This window comes from Saccostrea echinata, unplaced genomic scaffold (assembly GCF_033153115.1).
Source record: "Saccostrea echinata isolate AGI-Se365-2 ecotype Australia unplaced genomic scaffold, CSIRO_AGI_Sech_v1 ptg000053l, whole genome shotgun sequence".
In the NCBI taxonomy this organism is placed as follows: Eukaryota; Metazoa; Mollusca; class Bivalvia; order Ostreida; family Ostreidae; genus Saccostrea; species Saccostrea echinata.
In genome coordinates this window covers 2,499,851-2,526,195 of record NW_026889802.1, presented here as the reverse complement: position 1 = coordinate 2,526,195, position 26,345 = coordinate 2,499,851, and the positions used below count along the sequence as shown (strand labels likewise).

The following is a 26,345-nucleotide window of genomic DNA, read 5'->3' as shown; positions in this document are numbered from 1 at the left end:
TAACCTAGTCACTCATCTGGAAAATCTAGGTCAGATCCAGCATCCGAAGCAAGTGTGGTAGTGTCCATCCCTAGATGCATCATCCATGCAAGTTTGGTCCAGATAGGGCTTATAGTTACTTTGGAATGGACTTGCCCCTAAAACTTTAACCGGGACGCCAACACTAACGCTGACACTGACGCCAGGGGTTTTGCATAAGCTCATCTCGACTTCGTCGAGGTGAGCTAAAAACGTATCAACCTTGTTATAAAGATTTCAATGATTTTTCCATTCCTAATGTTTGATGTGCATTTCCTATGGTGTAATTATTAATTAGCACAGATACATGTATTACATCATATTTCTCAAATGGCTGTGTTAAGATTGTTTACATATGCCCTTCTGCAGCTTTGTCTTTTTATGAATGATTAACAATGCTACAGCCTAATAAAACATCAAAACTAATCATGTTTATTCTTCAGACTCTTACTAGACAAGACACTCTAAATAAATTTTTGTTGAGATAAAAAAAAAAATCAAATAATAAAAAATATTTTATTCAATATCAAATTAGTATTAATTACTTTAACCATATTTATTTTGACCTGCAGCTATAAGTGAACCATATAGGTCAAAATATATAACTTTGTAGTCATGAGAAATAAGTTTTAAGCACAGATTGTAATGGCTCTGCTAAAAATCTTGTATCAAATTATATTTCAAACAAACCAAGGGCAAAAAAAAAAAACAAAACAAAAACAACCAAACGTTGAGAATATTTACTATCAAAAAGTAACGGATAGTATGTCTGGCCTGCTGCCCATTTTTGCTAAAACCAAACAACAAACATTCACTGAAAAATCAGCTTTTATCAAAAAAAGCTAGTCACATGTAACACTAACATAATATACAACTGAGATGCAGGGGAAAAGCTAAGGTCATATTACTCTCTGTCCTGAACATTAAGTTGAAATTTCAAAGCATTTTTCTCCTTTCTTTTAAATATCTTGATGGCTGAATTTTTATTTTTCAGTCTTCAGTGTTCCGCATTTTGGAGAAACAATGCTACCACACGTCCATGTAGCTAAATCTGGGAATGTCTAATGCCACACAAGGCTTCAGAAGGAAGGCATTGCTAGCCAATAAAGACTGGCTGTTGAACAATCAGCTGTTTGAGTCAGACTCGTGACTTTCACGGATGGATATTTCATGGTCCAGTCGTTCTTCTAATGCTGTTATGTAGTCAGCAGGTAAATTCCTCTCCTCTCCGATTTTCTGGGCTATGGCACTTGCACTGTCATTCTGTTGTGATATACCAAATCAGTTAATATTTATAATTAAGAATTAAAATGAAGAGCTATTCACTTTTACAATAAAAATAAAAAAAACTAGAAAACTGACCGGTCAGCAAGGGCCCCGCCAAGGGGTAGAAATATAAAGGTGCAACTTACAGAATGAGAATTTTAATTGATTACAAAAATTAAAAAATATATGAAGAAGAATATGCAATAACAACTGTATTTATAAAATTTCAAGATAATTCCTAAATATCCAACTACCTGTAAAGAGTATCCCTGTATTTACATAAGGCAGTAAAAAACATATTTATAATAACTCAATTAAATGTATATTTAAACAAGAATAAAGCATGTGTTTTATAAAATGCCAGCCTTCAGTGAATGCAAATATCACACAGGCTTGACCTTAACTTCAAAACAAACATCAGTTGCAGACAAAGGTTAATTTATCTTAAAGTGACAAATAAAGATAAGCTTGGAAATTTTTCTGCCCCAGACAAGATAATTAATCCCAGGGGATTAATTGTACTGCTCTCTCATCCTTTTCTTCCAAGTTTACAATAAGAACTTTTTCAGTAATGACAGAATGAGTTCATTATCGGACTACCTGTTAAAATTAATAGTACATGTATTCTTGAATTTACATAAGGCAGCAAGAAAAAAAAATGAATAATAAATAATAAAAAAAACATATCTTGATGTATATCTTGTCTTTAGAATTCAATAAAATCATAACTCATTGTGTATTTTACCAAAATAAAGTATGAACATTATTTAAATCCACATTTCAGAGAATGTCACCATCATTCAGAATTGACCTTAACTTCAAAACAAACTTCATTTGTAGACAGAGGTGTTAATTAATCTCAATTTGACAGAAACAGATAATGCTTTGGATTTTCTTCTAGAGGAAAGCTAATTAATCCCATGGGACTAGTTGCAGCTTTCATACTTTACAATAGGAACATTCTCAGCAGTTATCTCTCTATGCCCTGGCATTCATTCTAATGTAAAGTTAAGGAATCTACCCCACCACCCCAGCTCCAAACTAGATGACATAGAGAACCAAACTTAGCATCAAAATATGTCTTACTGCCTCTTCAACCAACATACCAAATTTGAACTTAATTGGTCAACTACAAAAATAGTTATTAGAAAAAAACAGAAAATTTGTGGACGGAAGAATGACAGACGGACAGACAGACAGACAGAGTGATTACTATAGGGCACCCGCAAATCCTTGCGGGGTCCTAATTACTGCTCTGTTTATCAGTAAATTGGATGATATATGAAAAATTGAAGAAGCCACCTATACAATTGTAAACTATAAGTGAACAAAGTTTTATACAAAATAAATATTCAAGATGATTATTGGTATTGCATAAATTTCTCTAATTCTCCATTTAAAGGCCAACAAGTGCATATAATAAGGATGTCAAAGAGTACACTGTTAACCAGGCATTAATTCAAGTATGGAATACTAAAATCAGTACTCTGTTACTCAGGTGTAATTTTTTTATATTTCAGAGTATATGTATTTGTTAAAAACTTCAATAATATAAATAAAATACTGAGTATTCATTTGTCCACTTATATACAGTAATTATCGTCACATACACCAGTTAATACTCCATTTATAATTATGTGTATAGTAATTGATATTTTTTGTATTTATTTAATACATGTACTAAAAAGTTGTTTTCGTTGGGCTTGAGGTTTCTTCCATTATTAGTATGTACTGTATATGAATTTAAAAAATCATTGATGGGGGCTTAATTGGTTCCAATAAAATTAACAAACTTAAATTGTATATACATTTTACCAAATACCCAGGTACTTGATCAGAAAATCTGATTATCAAATATTGGTATTGACCAATAAGACATCCCTAGAACATAACAATCTAGAGAAGCTAGAATGCATCCTTGGAAGTATTATTCACAAATTTTTGATGCAGGTAGACATATATTTAACAATCTGCTCCTTAAACTTTTGCCTTGAAAACAAGACACTTGCAGCATCCTCAGCAAGAATGTTAGCATATATCCCTAGATGCATTAACAATGCATATATGGTCAGCATAAGTATCTAAGTTAGAATGCTGATGGACCTGTTCCAAAAACTTGAACCTGGTCTTTGTGTAGAAAATATAGGTCAGTTACAGCATCTGAAGCAAGTCTGTATGCATCTTTGAGGAATTACCCATGCAAGTTTGGTCTAGGTAGAATTATTTTACCTGCTCTAAAGACTTTAAGCTGGTCAGTTACATGTATCTTGGAAATTTAGATTCAGACACAGCATCCATAACAAAAGCACTCCTCCATTGATGTATCATACCTGCAGGATTAGTCTAGGTAAGAGTATACAACCTGGAAATTTGACTTGCCCCAAAAACTTTACCCTTGGGATGCCAACAGTACAGCATAAGCGTTTGCCCACATCAGCTAAAATCTTTATTTATAGGAAAATAATCAGGCTGAAGTAAATGGATACCTTACACACAGAGGTCTTGTATATAGAACCATCCTTATCTTCAAATTCCAACAGAAATATTTCTGAAAAGAATTGAATACTTAAGTGTAGATGAAGTAAGATGGAATATTTTTCTGTTGCTGATAAATTGGTAACTGCCAAACTTCATGCTTATATCATTAATAATCATTTCCTATTGCTTTTAAAGTAAGTACATGTACAAGCCAATGCAATGAACAAGCAATTTCTCAGCATACCGGAAAGTACAACAGTGCAATGTGACAATTTATGTTCAGCACATACATGTTGCATTTTATTTTTTGCTTTAAAAACTGTCACTAATTTTTTAACTCAACTTTGCTGGCTGAAAGTGTTTCAGATACATTTCTCTCTTCACAAACCCTTGGCCTATTGAGCCATTAGTTTTTGACAAGAGATGTGTCAGAAAGATATTTGGTATTTTCACATAATTTTAAGAGACGTTGGTTTACGGTATTGATTTTAGTTACGGTTACCTTTCAACTTTGTAGGTGGGATATACACATTAAGATCAGGTTTCTTTGCTTTACTTTGCCTATGTCTTGGTTTCTCATTAAGTTTAGCTTTCACTTCCTTATCATATGTATCTCTAAAAGAGAAAAAAGAATATGCAGATTAATTAAAATAGCAAATCTATAATCCACAGTGCTGAGTAATTAAAGCTTTTTGTTTTCTTAAAGATGAACATACTAGTATATTAATGAATAGTCTACATTTACGGTCCTTAAATTTGTCATTCCCCTTTGATATAAAAATTAGATGAAGACTTGTACAAGCACAAGAAATAAAATTGATTCCAAGTTGACAATGCAATGACATATTTTTCAAATTTGTTTGTACTGAAAATTTAATGAAAGTCATTTTTGCATTAAGAAAATTTATTTAAATTCACTTCAGCTGCAGTTCTGAAGCTCCCTGGTCTGAAAAAGCTGGGATCGACAACCAGAGAAGTACAGTGGCAAGACTATTTGGTCCAACACTTTTTGTGCAGATGTCAAGTATGAGAGTTAATGATAGAGGTCGGAAGTATATTTTTAAATTGCAGGTGAGGTAAAAATTTTGGAGAGATAAATCCAGAACAGAGTGCAACTCTTTTGTGCAATATATATACAGTTTTTCATTTGGGTGGCACTGTAGCTCTCCGGTCTGTCAATATTTAGAATTTAGAACTCTGGATGGCCGGAATTTGTTGTTTTGAATCAGGTTTAGAATTTGCACTTGTTTCTAGGCACGTGAAAGCAAAGTTTGAAAAAATGTTAAAATATCATGTTTTTGGAATTATTTGCAAGATGTGAGGGTTTTTACAGTAAGTAATCAATGTTCCGAGATGTCCGGTGCTAAAAGTCAGTGGGTGCAGCGCCGTTTTAAAAAAACAAACCATGTAAACAAGCGAGTGAAGCAGACACCATTACAGAGCCTGCATACCTTTTTTTTAACACAGGTCTGGTACAATCACTAGATTTAGCTACGTAGCTTGAATTACCTACATAGCTTTATTACCTACCTGAAGTAGCTTTATTTGGCTACTAAATCAAACTTCTTTCTTAAATTAGCATTTTCCCTAGAATGTGCAGAAAATTGCACCTTGATGCAGAGATAATTTTGAACTTTGAACTCATCTGAAAACAATTCATGAAAAAATCACTCTTGGAGATGTGTCTTTTTCTGCCCAATTGCAATCAATGTTCTAAAAGTTTTGGGGCTATATACAACAGTTAATTTGTGACCTAACAGTTACTTCTTGGGTGAAATAACACAGAAAACCAGTTTTTGTTCACATGAGCACAATGTGAAGTAATCATACTTATCCACGCCTCATCACACACAAAGTGGTGTACAGTTACTCAAACAATGGAAATGCATATTTTCTTTAAAAGTGTTCAACGCAGCAATGTTAAAACTATTTCTGCTTAAGATTGCTCTTTAAATAATACCTAGAATATATATCGTCGTATACCCTAAATTCGTCCGTACCCTAAAATCGTCCTCAAACTTCACACAGCCCGCACGTTTCGAACAATGTATCGATGACGTCATTTTTAATTGTTATGACTGGTGAACACAATGATGCAAATGTATTAGCAATTATTTTTTAGAGTTTGCAGTTTAAACTCGTAGTAAAATTAAAGAGAATAAAAATCCTTAAACTATCTGTTTTTCCTTAGGTTCATTTTCTATTGAAAATGTACACGGCAGTTACGTTCCCAAAAATCACTTCCAGATCAAATTTACCTTCATTTTATTATTTTATACCTTTCAATGTATTGAATTACGTGCATGGGCTTTTAATTTAAGAATTTGAAAACAAAAATTTAATGCTCCCAAATCATAAGGATCTTATACACTTTCCACCTAGATATTGACGTTACCCGTGTTTGGTTGACGTACTATGCGGCCATGCGGGTATTAAATCATTTCAGAAAAAAAAATCTAAGTCATCACTGCAAATGATAGAGTCTCCAAAAATCAAAGATTTTATCAGTAACTTTGACTAATAACTGTGAATGCTTCCAACAAAACAATTTCTGTTGGTCGAAATTAAAACAGTTTATATCATGCTGGTGTTTTTCTTTTTTCTTTCATTTTTTTGGTGATTTTTGTTTGTTTGTTTGTCTGTTTGTTTTTTTTAATAAGTTGTATATAATCGAAATTTTCTTTCCTCCAGGAATATGTTATTAAAACGACAAATAAATAAAATCAATATTCATCGTACGTAAGAATTTATCATACCCCTCCCCCCTCCACCCTTAACAAAATCAATCTTTCAACATACCCAAGCAATGATGATCACATTGTTTAGATAGATCTACTTTTGACCTTGCTCACTTGCTCAGTCGCCGGTCCTGATCAATAACCCCCCCCCCCCCCCCCCCTTCGCAAAAAAGTCGAAAAGTAGTCAAGTAATTAAGAAGAGAAAATTTCATTTTTATAAACCAAGAATTTATTTTATCAAACAGTAGTTTTATTTAGTCGACCAAAGAAGGTGTATTTTTGTTACAATTTTTACCAGTTTCACAGGTGCCATGTGCATTGAAGCATAAGTAATCCAGCGGTCGTCTACTGGGGTACGAAATTCAAGACATATTGATAATCAAGTAAAACAAGATCTTTACTGCCACTCTTTAATTAATTTCTCATCTACTACACAGTAGATAAAAAGTTTTTTTCCTGTAACGTGAATATTTTACGCATTATAATTAGGTGATCAATTCAAATCTACGTCGTAACCCCAACCATTAAATTAAATTTTTCTGATTTTTCCAGATTGTGTCGGTCAGACTTGCACTGTTCAGATATATTGATTTTCTATAGGTTTTTGCCAGTAAGGCCAATGCATTTCGGAAAATCTTAAATATAACATTGTATAATTGTATATCAGGTAATTTGATGAGCATGTATTGTAATGACATCGTTGACAATGTAAATCTGAAAGCACATTCGTGTTTCTTAAAAAGAAAACGGAGTCGGTAATAGCTAAAACAATTGAATGTTCTTAAATTGATAAGAATATTTTTAAAAAGAAACCTTTTGCCCAGAAGAACTTTATTTATAATTTTTATTTTAATGATTTTCCACAAATCACAAAAAACAAATGGACCAATCACTTGCGTCCGTTTTTATATGTGAAGGACGAAAATAGGGTATGGGTGACATTTTTAAGTGTAAAAGTTTGATTTTGTAGAAGAGCTCTAAAAATCTTGTCAAGAGTGATATGAAAAAATGACTTTTAACATTTAATCAGCATTTCCGTTCTATAGCTCGCACTGAAGTTTGTTTATCAGTTTGCACGCGCTCATCTTTACTATGACGTAGAATGTCGTAAGGGGACGATTTATGGGTACTCTAGGATATTAGTAGACATTTACTTGCAGACTCTTTGTCTTTTTAAAATAAAAAGAAAACTTGTGAAAACTTGCCTTGAAATAGCTAAATAAAGCTACCAGAGGTAGGTAAATAAAGCTACGGTAGGTAATTTTAGCTATGTAGCTAAATGTAGTGATTGTACTGGACCTGTTACATATCAATAACGTACACAGGTCCGGCACAATCTCTTGATTTAGCTATATAGCTTGATTTAGCTATATAGCTTTATTAAACTATTCAGAATAGCTTTATTTAGCTATTTTATCACACTTTTTTCTTAAATGTGCTATTTTCTCAGCATCCACAAAAAGTCGCACCTTGGTGCAGTGATAATATTCAACCTTGAACTCTTCTGAAAATAATGCATGTAAAAATCACTCACCAAATTGTGTCTCCTTAACAGACTTTGTACTCAAAGTTCTAAATGTTTTGAGGCTATATAAAGCAATTGATACAGTTACTTCTGCAATGAAATTATAAAGGAGGCCAATTATGGTCAACAAGATAATTGATTGGTAATAATTCAGTACAATGAGAAGCAATCATACTTATCCATGCCTCAATGCACACAAGGTAGTGTACAGTTACTCAAACAATGGAAATACATCTTTTGCTTAAAAGTATTCAAATGCTGCAATGTTAGAACTATCTTTGATTTCGGTTGTTGTTATGTTAGCCCATAGTACATATATGTAGGGGTGAAACGATACGCCTCCTTCACGGTTCGATACGTATCGTATAATTTTGTCTCGGTACGGTTATTTTCGATACGATACATATTTGATAGAACATGTAGAAGGAAACAAATTCAACCGTTGTTTTATGCTTCCTTTTACTTAATCTAGTCATATAATTTACGTGCAAAATGACTAGAAGAAATCAATTTAATTGATTTGACTGTTAAAAATTATTTTACAAACTACCAGTCCACAAAAAATTACGTTTTTGTACTAATTATACTGAGCAACATGCTTATACCTTATGCCAAACCCGACTGAATGACGATCCCGACCAAAAAACGAACCGAACCGAAAATAGAGATTTTGTACCGTGTATCAAACCGAGAAAAAATACCGCGGTGAATCGATACCGCGGTGAACCGTTTCACCCCTACATATATGAATAGTCAAATACTTGCGACTTTTTGTCTATTTCTTGCAAAAAACATTTTTGTGAAAAACTGTATAAAAATAGCTTTGTCAAGCTATTTTGAATAGCTTAATAAAGCTATATAGCTATTTCAAGCTATATAGCTAAATCAAGAGATTGTGCTGGACCTGGTACAGTATAGATAGAACGTTCTATCGTTAAAATGATATTGTCCTACGGACCCGGTTTAACGATAGAATTCGTTCCGTGTATTGGCAATGTAGCAAAATAAACACGGGCGATAACTCGTACTCTGTGCATTTTCTATAATCAATCTAGAGAGTTCTGAATGTCAACATGGTGTTAAATTTGAAGCGAGGAAAAAAGTTGAGAAAATGAGTTGATTTTTCGTATTTATATGAATTATTTTTTAGGTTAAAAGACATATACCATCTCAAAAAGGTTTGTTATGATTAATTTGGTAGTTATTTTCAGTGCAACTCCTTTTGTATTTTTCAAAATCATTTCGGAGTGGAGTGGGACGTATTCTAACTGTGGTGAGGGCTTGTCCCGAGACACAGTTAGATTATTCTAACTAGGTACAGTACAAAACCAAAGTACCTGTGTTCAGAGTTCACAGGACTATATTTTATAGGACTATATTTTAACAACAGAAGGTTCTTCCTAGTAGTCATTGCTATTATCTATAATCAAAAATAACACTTTTTACCTGGACACTTGATTTTGTATAATACTTTTCATAAAACCATGTTTCATATCAAGCTTTGATCGAACGCCAGCAGCCATATTGTTTTATAAATTTTATCTTAGGTCATACGTTATTTTTTCGTATATTTTTCCGAAGCATTGTTTCTGAAAAATGCTTTAATTTAACTGTGAATGACGTATGTACAGCAACCATAAAACAACAAATTTTTATTTTCGATTTTTAAGCAACCATGTGCTGCAAAACTGATGGAATGCAAATATACAAAACGCACGAGTTGTTTAACTTTCTGCACGAAATTGATGACGTTTTTCACATAAGAAGCAAAGTATGGCGGAAAATGTGGACTCGAACGACCAAAATACGACGGATAATCCGATAAAAGGCATTCTGAAACGAAAAAAGAAAGAAGAGGAACCCGTGAAGTCAATTTTGAAAAAATCTAGAACTTCAAGTGAAGGTGACAGGGAGGCATCTACTCCACAACCCCGTAGTATTCTGAAAAAGAGGTCTGACAATGCCGGCGATACCTCGTTAGAACAAAAGAGCACAGAAGACGAAGAAAAGAACAAAATCTTGCCAGTAAAAGTTAAAGTGGAAAAAGATTTACATGAACCTGCAAAATCACCAAAAAAGTCCCTTGAAGCGAAACAACTGAAGAGTAAAGTCAAGGCTGAAAAGACATCACCCCCATCAGCCCCACTGAATGTTGATCTCTACAATGAGGACGACGACGATTATGGTACAAAATGCATCTTGAGTTAATTTTTAGCTATGTTAACCGATTTTTATGCCCCACCATGAATATGGCCAAGGCATATAGTGTTTTATCATGTCCGTCTTTCATCCTTCCATCTGTCCTTCCATAGGAGTTCGCAATTTTATCAATAAAGTCAATAAAAATCACTCGATTGACCAAGCCATGAGCTATGCGTTAGCATAGCGAACAGGAATGCAACGCGTTTTTGGAGAAATCGACCAATTTGCTTTTACCCACTGCTTATTCAATACAGCTCGTCATGTTTAATTAACTCTCTGTCACTATTACTTTCACATTGCTTACCGTCTAGGCATATAAATTCCACCATAAAAACATTCACTAAAATCTCCGTTCAAAATATGGCTCCCCTGACGTAATTGTTTATCTCCTCGCACTAAAGAGTTCCTACAGTCTGTTTTCGTTTATGTGATACTGAACCTTTACTGTGGCTTTTAAGTATTTTTGATAGAAATGAAAACAGACCATAGAGGAACTCTTTAGTGCGAGGAGATAAACAATTACGTCAGGGGAGCCATATTTTGAACGGATATTTCAGTGAATGTTTTTATGTTGGGATTTACATGCCTAGATGGTAAGCAAGGTAGAAATAATAGTGACCAGGGTTAGAAACTCCCTAAAATTACAACTCGCAAATAATTGCGAGTACCAAGAGAGTGAACTCGCAATTTTGTAAGACTACTCGCAATTTTCATATAAAGTTAAATTTATATAAATTAAATCCATGTAACTTAAGGAAAAAGTAACTACTGTACAATACACAAAATACAACTACAGTGTGACTTTTATTTTAATTAATGATTTAAATCAAAAGCATTGTGTTCTGTCACATTATATAATTTTGCTACAGTTTCAATGCAAAAGAAATCAACTCGCAAGTTTTTGCTAGTTACCTAATTTTTCACTCGCAATTTGGGAATTCTAACTCGCATTTTGCCAGTTGTATATAGTGAATTTCGAACCCTGAGTGACAGAGAGTTAATTTAACTACTAAATGACTTAATTGAAGCGAACGACAGTGTCGCCTAGGTGAATAATTCTTGCTATAGCCGGCCGAAGTTGGGGCTGAATTCCCAGACATGAATTATGAAGGACTGTCCCGAGATTCGGTGGGCGTCAGACCAAATATCTAGCCCAGCCGAATCTCCACCGAGATTAAGCTCGTCAGCATTGGTATCAAACAACATTTCTCTACTAAAATTTGCTTTCTAACCCTTCTCGAATGCTGTCAATACCCACTTTCTTCGATTTCGCATAAACATTCTTTTTACCGAGAAGCCATTGCGTGACGTCACATCAAACCCTAACCCGACAAATAATTATTTTGATTGTTTTAAATAAAAAAATAATAAATACGTTGTCAATTGTACATATTTTATTTTATAAATAAATTGAATAAATCATAATACTTAATATCCCCCGATTATTTTTTTATGGCGAGAAACCATGATGTCGAGTTGTTCAAAATCAAAGGGCGATAATTTCAGTTGCATGTGCGCGCAAATTGAAATATTGAGTAAGTAAAAGAAATTCCTCGTGTCCAACAACTTTGCTGATACACTTTGGTAAGTTGGTGATAATTTAAAGCAACAGGAAATAATTTAAAGTTTATTCTCTATCTTTTTTTTATTTAATAATTATTTATCGGGTTCGGGTTTGATGTGACGTCACGCAATGGCTTCTCGGTAAAACGAATGTTTACGCGAAATCGAAGAAAGTGGGTATTGACAGCATTCGAGAAGGGTTAGAAAGCAAATTTTAGTAGAGAAATGTTGTTTGATACCAATGCTGACGAGCTGTATTGAATAAGCGGTGGGTAAAAGCAAATTGGTCGATTTCTCCAAAAACGCGTTGCATTCCTGTTCGCTATGCTAACGCATAGCTCATGGCTTGGTCAATCGAGTGATTTTTATTGACTTTATTGATAAAATTGCGAACTCCTGTGGTCCTTCCGTCGCGCTTTGGGTTTAGCTCAGTTCAAAGCTCAGTTTCAAAGAAACTATCCAAAATATTTTCCTTAAACTACATATGCTGATAGATAATGATGAGAGCTATGCAACTGCATCAATATTTTTTTACCTTGACCTTTCCTTTGACCTTGACCTCGCTTTTCCTAAATTAGTGTTTAGCTCAGTTTTAAGGATACCATTCAAGATAGTGTAATCAAACTTCATATGTTGTTACATACTGATGAGAGCTATTCAACTGCATCAACATCTTTTGACCTTGACCTTTTCTTTGTCCTTGACCTCACTTTTCTTAAATTAGTGTTTAACTCAGTTTTAAAGAAACCATTCATAATATTTTTGTCAAACTTCAGATGCTAATACATACTTATTTAAGCTTTACAACTGCATCAACATTTTTTGACCTTGACCTATCCTTTGACCTTAACTTCATTTATTTTAAATTAGTGTTTAGCTCAATTTTAAATAAACCATTCAAAATATTTTTATCAAACTTAATATGCTGATACATATTTGTGACAACTATTCAACTGCATCAAAAATGTTTGACCTTGAACTTTCCTGTGACCTTGACCTCACTATTCTTAAATTTGCATTTTGCTAAGTTTTAAAGAAACCATTTAAGATATATTTATGTAAGCTTATGCACTTATACATAATTTGGTGAGAATTTATCATCTATATCCAACTCATCCTCGCAAGCCAGGGGTCCTGAGTCAACATGTTGCCATTGGACCCCTGGCATATTTCATTCAATATTTGTGGGCTGACTGTAGCGACGTCTTTCGGAAAAATTACAAATCTTGATTGTTTTTCTCATCTCTCAACCAATCATATTAAGCCATTCTATGATAAACAACTTGTAACACGTGCATTTGAGGTGTCAACTGAATCTTTATCTAACTATTTATGAAAGCTTTAATTTGATTGGTGCTTCTCAATGAGAGAAGCAAGCCCACGATTATTGAATGAAATATGCCAGGGGTCCAACGGCAACGTGTTGACTCAGGACCCCTGGCTTGCAAGGATGTATCCAACTTGTTAGATTTCAATTTTAAAGAAACTGTTCAAGATATTCTCTTCAAATTTCATACACTAATACAAATTTTCATGTTGCATTACTAATATACCCTCGACGGGGCATTCATGTCCTATGGACATATTTCTAGTTTTAATAATCATGGGTAGACTTTACTATACTGGTCCCCAGATCCGCAAGATCTGCACACTCATTGCACTATGACATAAGGATTACATCACTCAACTGAAAAGGGTTAGTCTTGCACATTTTTCAACTGGTTAGGGTTAGTCTTGCACCCACCTGAAAGATTAGGGTTAGTCCTTGCACAAGTTTTTGACTGATTAGGGTTAGTCTTGCATCCATCCCAGAAATTAGGGTTAGTGGTCGCACACGAGTTAGTCTAGCATTCGCCTGGGACCTTTGGATTAGTCCTTGCATACTATCAAAGACATTAGGGTTAGTGTTGTTTTAGATAAATTAAGAAATTCAGTTGCATCTATATTTTTGGCAAGATCTTAATTTAGCTTCAACGTCATCTCATTGGTTTGTTTAGATGAAAAAAGGCTAAGTATGAAAGAAAATGGCACTAGGCATGCCCCACATGTGCTTCTTGACAATTATTTTTTGTCTCCTTTTCACTGAATAAACAATATTAATTACTTTTTTCAGATAACAAGGTTAAAAACTTAGTTTAAAAACAAAGTTTTTAAACTAAACTTTTAACCATAGAATTCAATTTTGGGGTCAAAATGGCTTAAAACCTCATACTTTTTTTTTTTTTTGGATCACTCACATGATCTCATATATTGAAGTTGCTTGCAGAGACACTATATTTTAGCTTGTTTTACTGGGGACCTGTAAAGTAAAGTTGTTCCAATAATTACATCTTGTAAGGTCATTTCAAATAATTGGGATTTGATGCTGCTTTCTTAATTCTTTGCTTAGATACAAAGTATTAGAAATAAATAAATGTCATACATTTAAAAGGACTTCAGCAGACATGTAACGTCCGCCATATTTGATTGGTTTCTCTCTATATATGAGGGTGTCCCTTTATAAAGCCGCTGACTTTTTTTTTTTTTTTTTTTTTTTTAAACCTCAAGAAATTTTTGTTTTATTACCGTGTGCAAATTTATTATTGTCAAAATCTGCATTGAAAATAAATATGCATTTGTAGCCAAGTCCCAGCTAATTTAGTTCATCTTGTATGTCGTCTTGAATTTGGTTTTACAATACCGTTACAGTTCAGTTAAATTGCAATCCTTTTTTTTAGGTCACCTGAGTCACTCAGGTGACCTATTGCTATCTGTTTTTGTCCGTCATCGTGCGTCGTCCGTCGTGCGTTAACTTTTGAACATTTTTAACTTCTTCTCTAGAACCGCTCAACCAATTTCAACCAAATTTGGTATATAGCATCTATGGGTGAAGGGGAACAAAAATTGTGAATTTCATGGTCCCTGCCCCCCCCGGGGCCTGAGGGGTGGGGCTAAAACCACCAAAAATAATGCAATCTTTAAAAATCTTCTTCTTTACTCCCGGACATGAAGCAGTCAAACTGTTGGCATCATTGTAATAAGCATTGAGCCCTCTACCAAAATTGTGAAATTCGTGGCCCCAGGGTCAGGGGTTCTGGCCCCAGGGTGGGGCTATATAGATCATATAGTGAAAGTGCATAAATTCTTTGAAAATCTTCTTCTCTGCTCCTGGGTATTAAATAAAGTTACTAAGTACATAGTTATGATGAGCAAGACTGTCTCTTCCAAAATTGTGAAATTCATGGCCCCAGGGTCAGGGTTTCTGGTGTTAGGGCGGGGCTGTATTGATTATATAGTGAAAATGCATTAATTCTTTGAAAATCTTCTTCTCTGCTCCTGGGTATTAAATAAAGGAATTAAGTACATAGTTATGATGAGCAAGAGTGCCTCTTCCAAAATTGTGAAATTCACGGCCCCAGGGTCAGGGGTTCTGGCCCCAGGGTGGGGCTATATTGATCATATAGTGAAAGTGCATTAATTCTTTGAAAATCTTCTTCTCTGCTCCTGGGTATTAAATAAAGGAACTAAGTACATAGTTATGATGAGCAAGACTGTCTCTTCCAAAATTGTGAAATTCATGGCCCCAGGGTCAGGGGTTCTGGTGTTAGGGCGGGGCTGTATTGATTATATAGTGAAAATGCATTAATTCTTTGAAAATCTTCTTCTCTGCTCCTGGGTATTAAATAAAGGAACTAAGTACATAGTTATGATGAGCAAGAGTGCCAATTCCAAAATTGTGAAATTCATGGCCCAAGGGTCAGGGGTTCTGGCTCCAGGGTGGGGCTATATAGATCATATAGTGAAAGTGCATTAATTCTTTGAAAATCTTCTTCTCTGCTCCTGGGTATTAAATAAAGGAACTAAGTACATAGTTATGATGAGCAAGAGTGCCTCTTCCAAAATTGTGAAATTTATTGCCCCAGGGTCAGGGGTTCTGGCCCCAGGGTGGGGCTATATAGATCATATAGTGAAAATGCATTAATTCTTTGAAAATCTTCTTCTCTGCTCCTGGGTATTAAATAAAGTTACCAAGTACATAGTTATGATGAGCAAGAGTGCTTCTTCCTAAATTGTGAAATTCATGGCCCCAGGGTCAGGGGTTCTGGTGTTAGGGTGGGGCTGTATTGATTATATAGTGAAAATGCATTAATTCTTTGAAAATCTTCTTCTCTGCTCCTGGGTATTAAATAAAGGAACTAAGTACATAGTTATGATGAGCAAGAGTGCCTCTTCCAAAATTGTGAAATTCATGGCCCCAGGGTCAGGGGTTCTGGTGTTAGGGCAGGACTCTATAAATTATATAGTGAAAATGCATTAATTCTTCGAAAATCTTCTTCTTTGCTCCTGGGTATTTAATAAAGTAACTAAGTACGTAGTTATGATGAGGAGGTGGGTCTCTTCCAGAATTGTGAATTTCATGGCCCCTGGGTCAGGGGTTCTGGTGTTAGGGCGGGGCTCTATTGATTATATAGTAAAAATGCTTTAATTTTTTGAAAATCTTCTTCTCTGCTCCTGGGTATTATTTAAACAAACTAAGTGCATGGTTATGATGCATAAGGATGCCTTTTCAAAAATTGTGAATTTCATGGCCCCAGGGTCAGGGGTTCTGGTGTTAGGGTGGGGCTGTATTGATTATATAGTGAAAATGCATTGATTCTTCGAAAATCTTCTTCTCTGCTACTGGAGACTATTTAAATGCATAGGGATGCCTTTTCAAAAATTGTGAATTTCATGGCCCCAGGGTCAGGGGTTCTGGTGTTAGGGCGGGGCTCTATTGATTATATAGTGAAAATGCATTGATTCTTTGAAAAACTTCTCTGCTACTGGAGATTATTTAAACAAACTAAGTGCATGATTATGATAGACAAGGATGCCTCTTCCAAAATTTTTAATTATATGGCCTCAGTTTTTGGGGTTCTTGAGGAGGGGGGGGGGGGGGGGGGGGCTAGGGCAACAATGCTTCATCTATCAGTGTATTTAACTTCTAAATTGTTGTATTATACTCAGGTGACCGTTAAGGCCCTTGGGCCTCTTGTTTTTTTTTTTTTTCTCTTTCATTAAAACATCATATATAAATAATTCAGTGTACAGAAAATCATAATACATACATTGCATAGAAATTTATAAATCAAAATCACAAATAATTGCCTACTTCTAGAAACAGATTATCATTAATTACATGTGCTTTCCTTAGAATCACGTTTTGTAAACAAAGACAATTTTTTATCTTATTTCGAAAAACTTCTATATACATGTTTTCTTTTTGAAATCTACATTTCATTTTATATTTATAAATGGTAAAACAAATGAATGACAATAGATTATTCAATCTAGTTGTTTTTAAATTGATTTCATTGTGAAAACCAAGTACCAGTATTTTCCATGTGATTTCAAAACCCAAAAACAAACTAATTTTTTTCCAAATATTTTCACAAAGTTTACACCTGTACAGGAGATGTTCAGTGTCTTCAACAACCATACAATATTCACAAAAAGGTTCTACATCTTTGTTCCATTTACTTACATTTAAATTATTGTTCAATATGCAATTCAATAATTTATAATTGAATTCAGCAACATTTTTTAGGTCACCTGAGTCACTCAGGTGACCTATTGCTATCCGTTTTTGTCCGTCGTCGTGCGTCGTCCGTCGTGCGTTAACATTTAAACATTTTCAGCTTCTTCTCTGAAACCGCTCAACCAATTTCAACCAATTTTGGCACATAGCATCTGTGGGTGAAGGGGGACAAAAATTGTGAATTTCATGGTCCCTGCCCCCCTGGGGCCTGAGGGGTGGGGCTAAAACCACCAAAATTAATGCAATCTTTAAAAATCTTCTTCTTTACTCCTGGACATCAAGCAGTCAAACTGTTGACATGATTGTAATAAGCATTGAGCCCTCTACCTAATTTGTGAAATTCATGGCCCCGGGGTCAGGGGTTCTGGTGCTAGGGCGGGGCTATATAGATCATATAGTGAAAGTGCATTATTTCTTTGAAAATCTTCTTCTCTGCTCCTGGGTATTATTGAAACAAATTGAATACATAGTTATGATAAGCAAGAGTGACTCTACCAAAATTATGAAATTCATGGCCCCAGGGTCAGGGGTTCTGGTGCTAGGGCGGGGCTATATAGATCATATAGTGAAAGTGCATTATTTCTTTGAAAATCTTCTTCTCAGCTCCTGGGTATTATTGAAACAAATTGAATACATAGTTATGATAAGCAAGAGTGACTCTACCAAAATTGTGAAATTCATGGCCCCAGGGTCAGGGGTTCTTGTGCTAGGGCGGGGCTATATAGATCATATAGTGAAAGTGCATTATTTCTTTGAAAATTTTCTTCTCTACTCCTGGGTATTATTGAAACAAATGAAATACATAGTTATGATAAGCAAGAGTGACTCTACCAAAATTGTGAAATTCATGGCCCCAGGGTCAGGGGTTCTGGTGCTAGGGCGGGGCTATATAGATCATATAGTGAAAGTGCATTATTTCTTTGAAAATCTTCTTCTCAGCTCCTGGGTATTATTGAAACAAATTGAATACATAGTTATGATAAGCAAGAGTGACTCTACCAAAATTGTGAAATTCATGGCCCCAGGGTCAGGGGTTCTTGTGCTAGGGCGGGGCTATATAGATCATATAGTGAAAATGCATTATTTCTTTGAAAATCTTCTTCTCTACTCCTGGGTATTATTGAAACAAATTAAATACATAGTTATGATAAGCAAGGATGCCTCTTCCAAAATTGTGAATTTCATGGCCCCTGGATCAGGGGTTCTGGTGTTAGGGTGGGGCTTTATTTATTATATAGTGAAAATGCATTAATGCTTTAAAAATCTTCTTCTCTGCTCCTTGGTATTATTTAAACAAATTAAGTACATTGTTATGATAAGCAAGGATGCCTCTTCCAAAATTGTGAAATTCATGGCCCCAGGGACAGGGGTTCTGGTGCTAGGGCGGGGCCATATAGATCCTATAGTGAAGGTGAATTATTTCTTTAAAACTCTTCTTCTCTGCCCCTGGGTATTATTTAAACAAACTAAGTACATTGTTATGATATGCAAGGATGCCTCTTCCAAAGTTGTGAATTTCATGGCCCCAGGGTCAAGGGTTCTGGTGAAAAGGGGGGGGGGGGGGTTCTATTGATTATATAGTGAAAAAGCAATTTTTTTCTGAAAACATTCTTTTCTGCTTTTGGTTAAAAAGCAAAGAAGCTAGTGTATAGTTATGATGAGCAAGAGTGCTTCTTCCAGAGTAGTGAATTGCATGACCCCAGGGTCAGATGTGCTGGTGCAAGGGTGGGGCTCTTGATAATATAGTGAAAATGCATTATTTCTATTAAATAATCCTGTCTGCTCCTCAGTGTTAAGCAGATAAACAAAGTGATTACTTATGATGTGCAAACTTCTGGTCCCAGGGTGAGAGGCTCTGATGTTTCTCGATGGAGGGGGGGGGGGTTCTATTGATAATATAGTGAATCTGTAGTAAAAATGCATTATTTCTTTAAAAATCTTCTCTGCACCTGGGCATATCAGAGGCAAAAAGAGTAAAAGTTTTAATAAGGAAGGTTATTTTTACCAGATATTTGAACAGCTGGACCATTTAGTCAAGTGTTCTGGTCCTAGCTAGGGCACTATTAATTTGTAATCTACTAAGAGGAGTTATTCCCCTTTGCCATTTACTTTTGATAATTAATCACTGTAAATAATGTACTTGAAAGGTTAATAGAATAAGAGAATTATGCAAGAATTTTTATTGTATAATACAAAAAGTACTTTCATAGTTTTAATGATCAGGTAGACTTGTAAGCAATAGATAAATAAAAATGAGACAAAAATAACTTGTCTTATTAAATGTTCATCAAAGATCAAGAGAGGCCAATGTAAGAGATTTCAACAAGGAATTAAGATGGTACAGAAGCAGTGATATTTTGATAATTTACTGTATGGTGAAAGTGTTAAATGAGGAACAGATTAGAACCTAATTTATGAACTGTGAATGAAAGCTAGACTAATTATTTTTTTGATCCTGATCACTCTATTTTTCTTGCTTTTGGGCAACAAAGCTTCACCTTTCAGTTCATTTTATACTCTATGGATCCTCTAAATTGTTGTATTATACTCAGGTGACCGTTAAGGCCCTTGGGCCTCTTGTTCATACATATACTTAATTTTAGCTAGATATACATTTTTCCAAACATATTTGTAACTAAGATCAAAAGTCTTTTGCCACATATTTTCATAAACTGATCGTTGAAACTTTATGTTTACCAAAATTGAATGATAAAAATCACATTTAAGGTTTGCTACAGTTCTTACACTATTATCTCTAAATAAAAATGACACTTCGTTTTTAATATTAATAAATTTTGCATATGTACAATCAAAATTGTTTTTGTATTCTCTGAGTGCCTTCTTTATCATGATATATTCACAGAGTATATTGTTTTTCTTTTCCAGTATATTATAAAAGTGTTCAATACTAAGGAAGTTTCCATCATTATCAAAAAGATCTTTGATATATAGAATATCACTTTTTATCCAGTTTTCAAAACAAAGAGGTTTAGAATCGTACTGAAACAGATTATTGTTCCAAATGAATTCCGATAAAAATTGGTCTCTCTTTAAAGCACAAATTTGTTTAACTTTTTTACATTTATTGAAAGCAGAAAGGACTTCACCATAAAAAAGTGGTATTCTTAGCATCTTAAAAAAGCAGTATTTTCAAAGTTACATACACTTGTTTTAACAATATCATTAACTGACAGGTTTTTAGGTCACCTGAGTCACTCAGGTGACCTATTGCTATCTGTTTTTGTCCGTCGTCGTCCGTCGTGCGTTAACTTTTGAACATTTTTAATTTCTTCTCTAGAACCGCTGAACCAATTTCAACCAAATTTGGTATATAGCATCTATAGGTGAAGGGGAACAAAAATTGTGAATTTCATGGTCCCTGCCCCCCTGGGGCCTGAGGGGTGGGGCTAAAACCACCAAAAATAATGCAATCTTTAAAAATCTTCTTCTTTACTCCTGGACATCAAGCAGTCAAACTGTTGGCATCATTGTAATAAGCATTGAGCCCTCTACCAAAATTGTGAAATTCGTGGCCCCAGGGTCAGGGGTTCTGGCCCCAGGGTGGGGCTATATAGATCATATAGTGAAAGTGTATTATTTCTTTGAAAATCTTCTTCTCTGCTCCTGGGTATTAAATAAAGTTACTAAGTACATAGTTATGATGAGCAAGAGTGCCTCTTCCAAATTTTGTGAAATTCATGGCCCCAGGGTCAGGGGTTCTGGTGTAAGGGCGTGGCTCTATAGATTATATAGTGAAAATGCATTAATTCTTTGAAAATCTTCTTCTCTGCTCCTGGGTATTAAATAAAGGAACTAAGTACATAGTTATGATGAGCAAGAGTGCCTCTTCCAAAATTGTGAAATTCATGGCCCCAGGGTCAGGGGTTCTGGTGTTAGGGCAGGGCTCTATTGATTATATAGTGAAAATGCATTAATTCTTTGAAAATCTTCTTCTCTGCTCCTGGGTATTAAATAAAGTTACTAAGTACATAGTTATGATGAGCAAGAGTGCCTCTTCCAATATTGTGAAATTCATGGCCCCAGGGTCAGGGTTTCTGGTGTTAGGGCAGGGCTCTATTGATTATATAGTGAAAATGCATTAATTCTTTGAAAATCTTCTTCTCTGCTACTGGAGACTATTTAAACAAACTAAGTGCATGGTTATGATGCATAAGGATGCCTTTTCAAAAATTATGAATTTCATGGCCCCAGGGTCAGGGGTTCTGGTGTTAGGGTGGGGCTCTATTGATTATATAGTGAAAATGCATTGATTCTTTGAAAATCTTCTTCTCTGCTACTTGAGATTATTTAAACAAACTAAGTGCATGATTATGATAGACAAGGATGCCTCTTCCAAAATTTTTAAATATATGGCCTCAGTTTTTGGGGTTCTCAAGGGGGGGGGGGGGCTCTATTGATTATATTGTGAAAAAGTATTAATTCTATTAATTAATCATTAATTAATCCTGTCTGCTCCTTAGTGTTGACCTGATAAATAAATTGCTTAGCTATGATGAAAATGGGAGCTTTGAACAGAATTTTTAAATCTTGTGGTCCTAGGGTCAGGAGTTCTGGCATAACGAGAGGGGGGGGGGGGGCTTTTGATAATATAGTGGAAAAGTGTTAATTCTTTGAAGTCCATAGTTATGATGATGAGGGTAACTCTTCCAAATTTGTATATTTCTTGATCCTTGGTCTTGGGTTCTGGTGTTAGGGTAAGGCTTTGTTGAATCTGTAGTGAAAATGCATTGTACCTGTGAAATTCTTCTCTGCTTCTGGGCATATCGGAAGGAAACTGAGTAAAAGTTTAAATGATATGAGTAAGTGTATTTCTACCAGATTTTTAAACATCTGGACCATTTGTCTAAGCATTCTAGTCCTGGGCAGGGCTCTATTAATTTGTATTCTACTGAGAGAAGTTATTCCCCTTTTCCATTCACCTTTGATAATTAATCACTGTAAGTAATGTATTTGAAAGGTTAATAGAATAAGATAATTATGCAAGAATGTTCATCATATAATTAAAAAAGTACTTTCTTAGTTTTAATAATCACATAGACCTGTAAGTAATAGATAAATAAAAATGAGACAAAAATAACTTATCTTATTAAAAGTTCTTTAAAGACCATAAGAGAGGTCAATGCTACAGGTCGTAATATGGGTTTAAAAATAGTACAGAAGCACTAATAGTTTGTCAATAGTCTGCATGGTGATAGTGTTAAGTGGGGGACAGATTAGAACTTAATTTATGAGTTGATACTGAATACTAAACTAATTATTTTGTTGATCCTGATCTTCCTACTTCTCTTGCTTTAGGGCACATTGCTTCATCTATCAGTGTATTTAACTTCGATATTGTTGTATTATACTCAGGTGACCGTTAAGGCCCTTGGGCCTCTTGTTAAGATTAAGAATATTATTCAACATTTTATATATTATACTTCTTTTATCTAGTATTCGTTTTATCCAAGAAGCCTTCGCTGCAGTAAATTTACTCTCTACATCAACAATACCTATTCCACCTTGGTTAACTTTACCAATTAGCGTATTTCTCTTTATCCTATCTTTTTTCTTCCATAAGAAATTAAATACAAGTTTTGATACATTTTTAAAGAATTCATTTTTTGGATTTGACAAAATAAAAGCATTATATACCAATTTAGATAATGCTAGTGTATTTATTATAGTGCATTTTCCGAAGATTGTTAAGTTTCGCCTTCTCCAAACACTCCGTATTCTTTCAAGTTTTTCTAATTTATTTGTCCAATTCATATCATAACAGATATCCTTATCATGACCGAGATATACACCTAATGATTTTACATGACTTTTAGCAATTCTAACACCACAAATATATTTTTCATTTAAATACATTTCAATAAATTTTCCTGTCAATAAACATTCTGTTTTGTCCATATTCAATTTCGGGCCTGCGACTTTGCTAAATTCACGTATTGTTTCTAAAGCTTTTTTCAATGAATAAGTGTCTTTCAATAAATTAGTGCAATCATCGGCATGCTGTACGATTTTTAAATTTCCATTATCACCTGGCGATAAACCGATGATTTCTTCATTATTTTTAAGCTGAACTGCTAGTATTTCCAGCACGAAAATAAATAAAAGTGCTGACACAGGACAGCCTTGTCTAATCCCTCTTTGCATTTCACATGATTTTGACATCCAGCCATTATTTTTAACTTTAAAAGTTGGTTTAGAATATAATGTTTTTATCATTTTGATAAAATTTTCACCAAAATTAAATTTTTCTAGAGTTTTGTACTTGAAGTTATATTCAACAGAATCGAAAGCTTTTTCAAAATCGAGAAAGAGCAAAATACCATCAATATCATTATTGTTACAATATTCAAATATGTCTAATATTATTCTCGCGTTCTCCCCAATGTATCTACCTTTGATGTAAGCACTTTGTTCACTACTAATTATTCTACTAGCAACTTTTTGCAAACGATTAGCTAGAACATGAGCAAAAATTTTGTAATCAACGTTTGTAAGACTAATTGGTCTATAGTTCTTAAGATTTTCTTTCTCTCCTTTTTTATATATCAGGGATATCACAGCATTTCTTTGCGAAAAAGGCAAAATACCATCATCAATACTTTTAAGTAAAGAGGAAAAGAATGTTTCCTTTATATCATGCCAAAAAACCTTATAGAATTCTGCTGTTAAGCCATCTTGACCAGGGGATTTGTTATTTTTCATTTTAAGAACAGCTTCTTCACATTCTAATTTTGTAGGCAACATGTCACATAACTCTTTCTCGGCCTTTGTAACCTTTTCGCAGTTAACATTTTTTAAATAGTTTTCTATTTCATTATCAGAAATCTTCTTACTAGTATATAATGAACTATAAAAAGTAAACAAATATTTCATAATATTATCATTGTCACTGATAACAGACTCATTATCATCCTTGATTTTAGTTATTGCATTATTTATTTGCTGCTTTTTTTCAAGACCTAAAAAATAAGAGTTACTTTTCTCACCCTTTTCTATCCACAAAGCTCTAGATCGTACATAAGCTCCATTACACTTCTGAGCATAATAATTATCTCTTTCTTCTTCAAGTTGTCGTTTGTACCTCATATTTATTTCAGTATAATGTTTTAAATCTAGTAGTTTTAATTGAGTTTCTATAAATTTGATACACTTTTTTTGATTATTAACTTTATTTTTTGAAAAAGACATACAGAAGTCTTTAATGGATATTTTCATTCGTTCCCATCTTACTTTTGGATCATTTAACTGTTTTAATTCTTCTTTTTCGTCACTTATATGTTTTCTTAATTTTTCACAAAACTTTTCTTCAGTTAATAATGAGTTATTTAACTTCCATAACCACTACCTCGTAAATTTTCAGAAGTACTGAGATCAAAACCTAAGCCCAAATGATCGCTCATACGTATCCCTTCAACACTAGGTGCTCTACGCACAGTAATATTACAAAGCGGGAAAAACATATTATCATTAATAAAAACATAATCTATTCTGCTTTTGGGAATGTCCTCTCCATCACACCACGTTAAACCATTTGTACTTGTTTTTCCGCTGGTAATCCAGCAGTCATTTAGATCAAAATATTTCAAAAATTTTCTTAAATTCTTAACACTTTTATCATTTTGATTACAGTCTAATTGACAATTAAAGTCACCACAAACAACGAGCCCTTCTATTTTCATAGCCGCTGACTTGGTCAGTGTTCAGTATAATCAATCATCACCAGTGTAGACGGACGTATGCTATACAGCACTTGGTAGCGACAAAAATTAACTGTTTACGTCTTCTAATGCAGGAAAGTAAGATACAAAAGAAACCTACAACAGTTGCACAGGTCAGTGCAGTATACAAACAAACACAAATATAGTAACTGCAATAAAATGTAAGCGAATGTAATGTAAGATAACCAGCACGAACACGTGTCACCATTCCATGCCGATACCCGAAACAATAAAGCAGTCAGGTGTAATGAATGCGAAGGGTATATCCCAGTGCTGATATCCTAGCTAGTTGTATCGAAAATGGTGTATGCCTATTTACAAGTCGTGTTCAGCTTTAAGTCTAAAAATCTAAAAATAGTTATAACCAACCAAAGCTAATAATGCATTTCAAAACATGAATTCTAAAGGTCTGTCTTGAGATTCGTTGAAGTTATCAGTCCAAATATCCAGCCAAGCCAAATTTCAGCAAAGTTTAATTTATGGCCAAATATTTACCAGGTGTTTCTGAATTGCACTCAGTCCTTACAAACTTAAGAGTCTTTGAGGAGCAGACAAATTAAAAGTGCTAGTATTATGTCAATGTTATTGTAGAAGCTGTTCAGGATCCTAAAGTTGACAGAAGTCGGTCCTGTCCTTATCTTGATACAATCAACAGGTATACTATAAAAAAACTTACTTAATAATCTGAGTACATCTAAGTACATGCATTTCACATTCATTTATTAATTATGCAGAATCACATTTAAAGTGTGACTTGTTTCATTACAGATCTGTCCTAGACTTTGATTTTGAGAAACTTTGTTCTGTGTCACTCTCTCACATTAATGTGTATGCCTGTCTAGTGTGTGGGAAGTACTTTCAAGGTATTTGTCCTTTTATAGTGTGATTTATGAATATGATTGTTTGTCTTTAATATATCTTTATATATCCATACAAGTAATTACAAGTATTTATTTTGAAAGAATTAACAATACCATCGACACATTTCAGGTCGTGGAAAACTCTCTCACGCCTACACTCACAGTGTTCAGGAAAGTCATCATGTATTTTTAAACTTATTGACCCAGAAATTTTACTGCCTGCCAGACAACTACCAGATCATTGATTCTTCTCTGGATGACATCATTGTAAGTCACATGTTAGGTATCAGGTCATTTGCTTACATGTACCTGTATGACATCATTGTAAGTCACTTGTTAGGTATCAGGTCATTGGCTTACCTGTATGATATCATTGTACGTTACTTGTTTCATTATCAAATC

The 26,345-nt window shown here is 34.2% G+C and overlaps 3 protein-coding genes across 3 annotated transcripts in view; 1 reads left to right on the top strand and 2 right to left on the bottom strand.

Annotated features, from left to right (window-relative positions):
- LOC133204393 (polycystin-2-like) overlaps window positions 1–26,345 on the bottom strand; it is a 271,638-nt gene that overhangs the window by 73,664 nt on the left and 171,629 nt on the right. The window lies entirely within an intron of this gene.
- Window positions 640–9,550, bottom strand: LOC133204418 (UPF0561 protein C2orf68 homolog). Its single transcript, XM_061340145.1, has 4 exons — window positions 9,472–9,550; window positions 4,265–4,377; window positions 3,771–3,832; window positions 640–1,281 (listed from the first exon to the last, which is right to left on the bottom strand). Exons 1-4 carry the CDS (start codon window positions 9,546–9,548, stop codon window positions 1,144–1,146), a joined length of 390 nt encoding a protein of 129 aa, XP_061196129.1. The 5' UTR covers window positions 9,549–9,550; the 3' UTR covers window positions 640–1,143.
- Window positions 9,774–26,345, top strand: part of LOC133204395 (ubiquitin carboxyl-terminal hydrolase 39-like) — a 36,419-nt gene continuing 19,847 nt past the window's right edge. Inside the window, exons 1-4 of the mRNA XM_061340117.1 lie at window positions 9,774–10,210; window positions 25,675–25,738; window positions 25,852–25,946; window positions 26,074–26,210. Of these exons, the coding sequence (XP_061196101.1) occupies window positions 9,799–10,210; window positions 25,675–25,738; window positions 25,852–25,946; window positions 26,074–26,210 (708 nt within the window). The 5' untranslated portion in view covers window positions 9,774–9,798. The remainder of the gene's footprint in view (window positions 10,211–25,674; window positions 25,739–25,851; window positions 25,947–26,073; window positions 26,211–26,345) is intronic.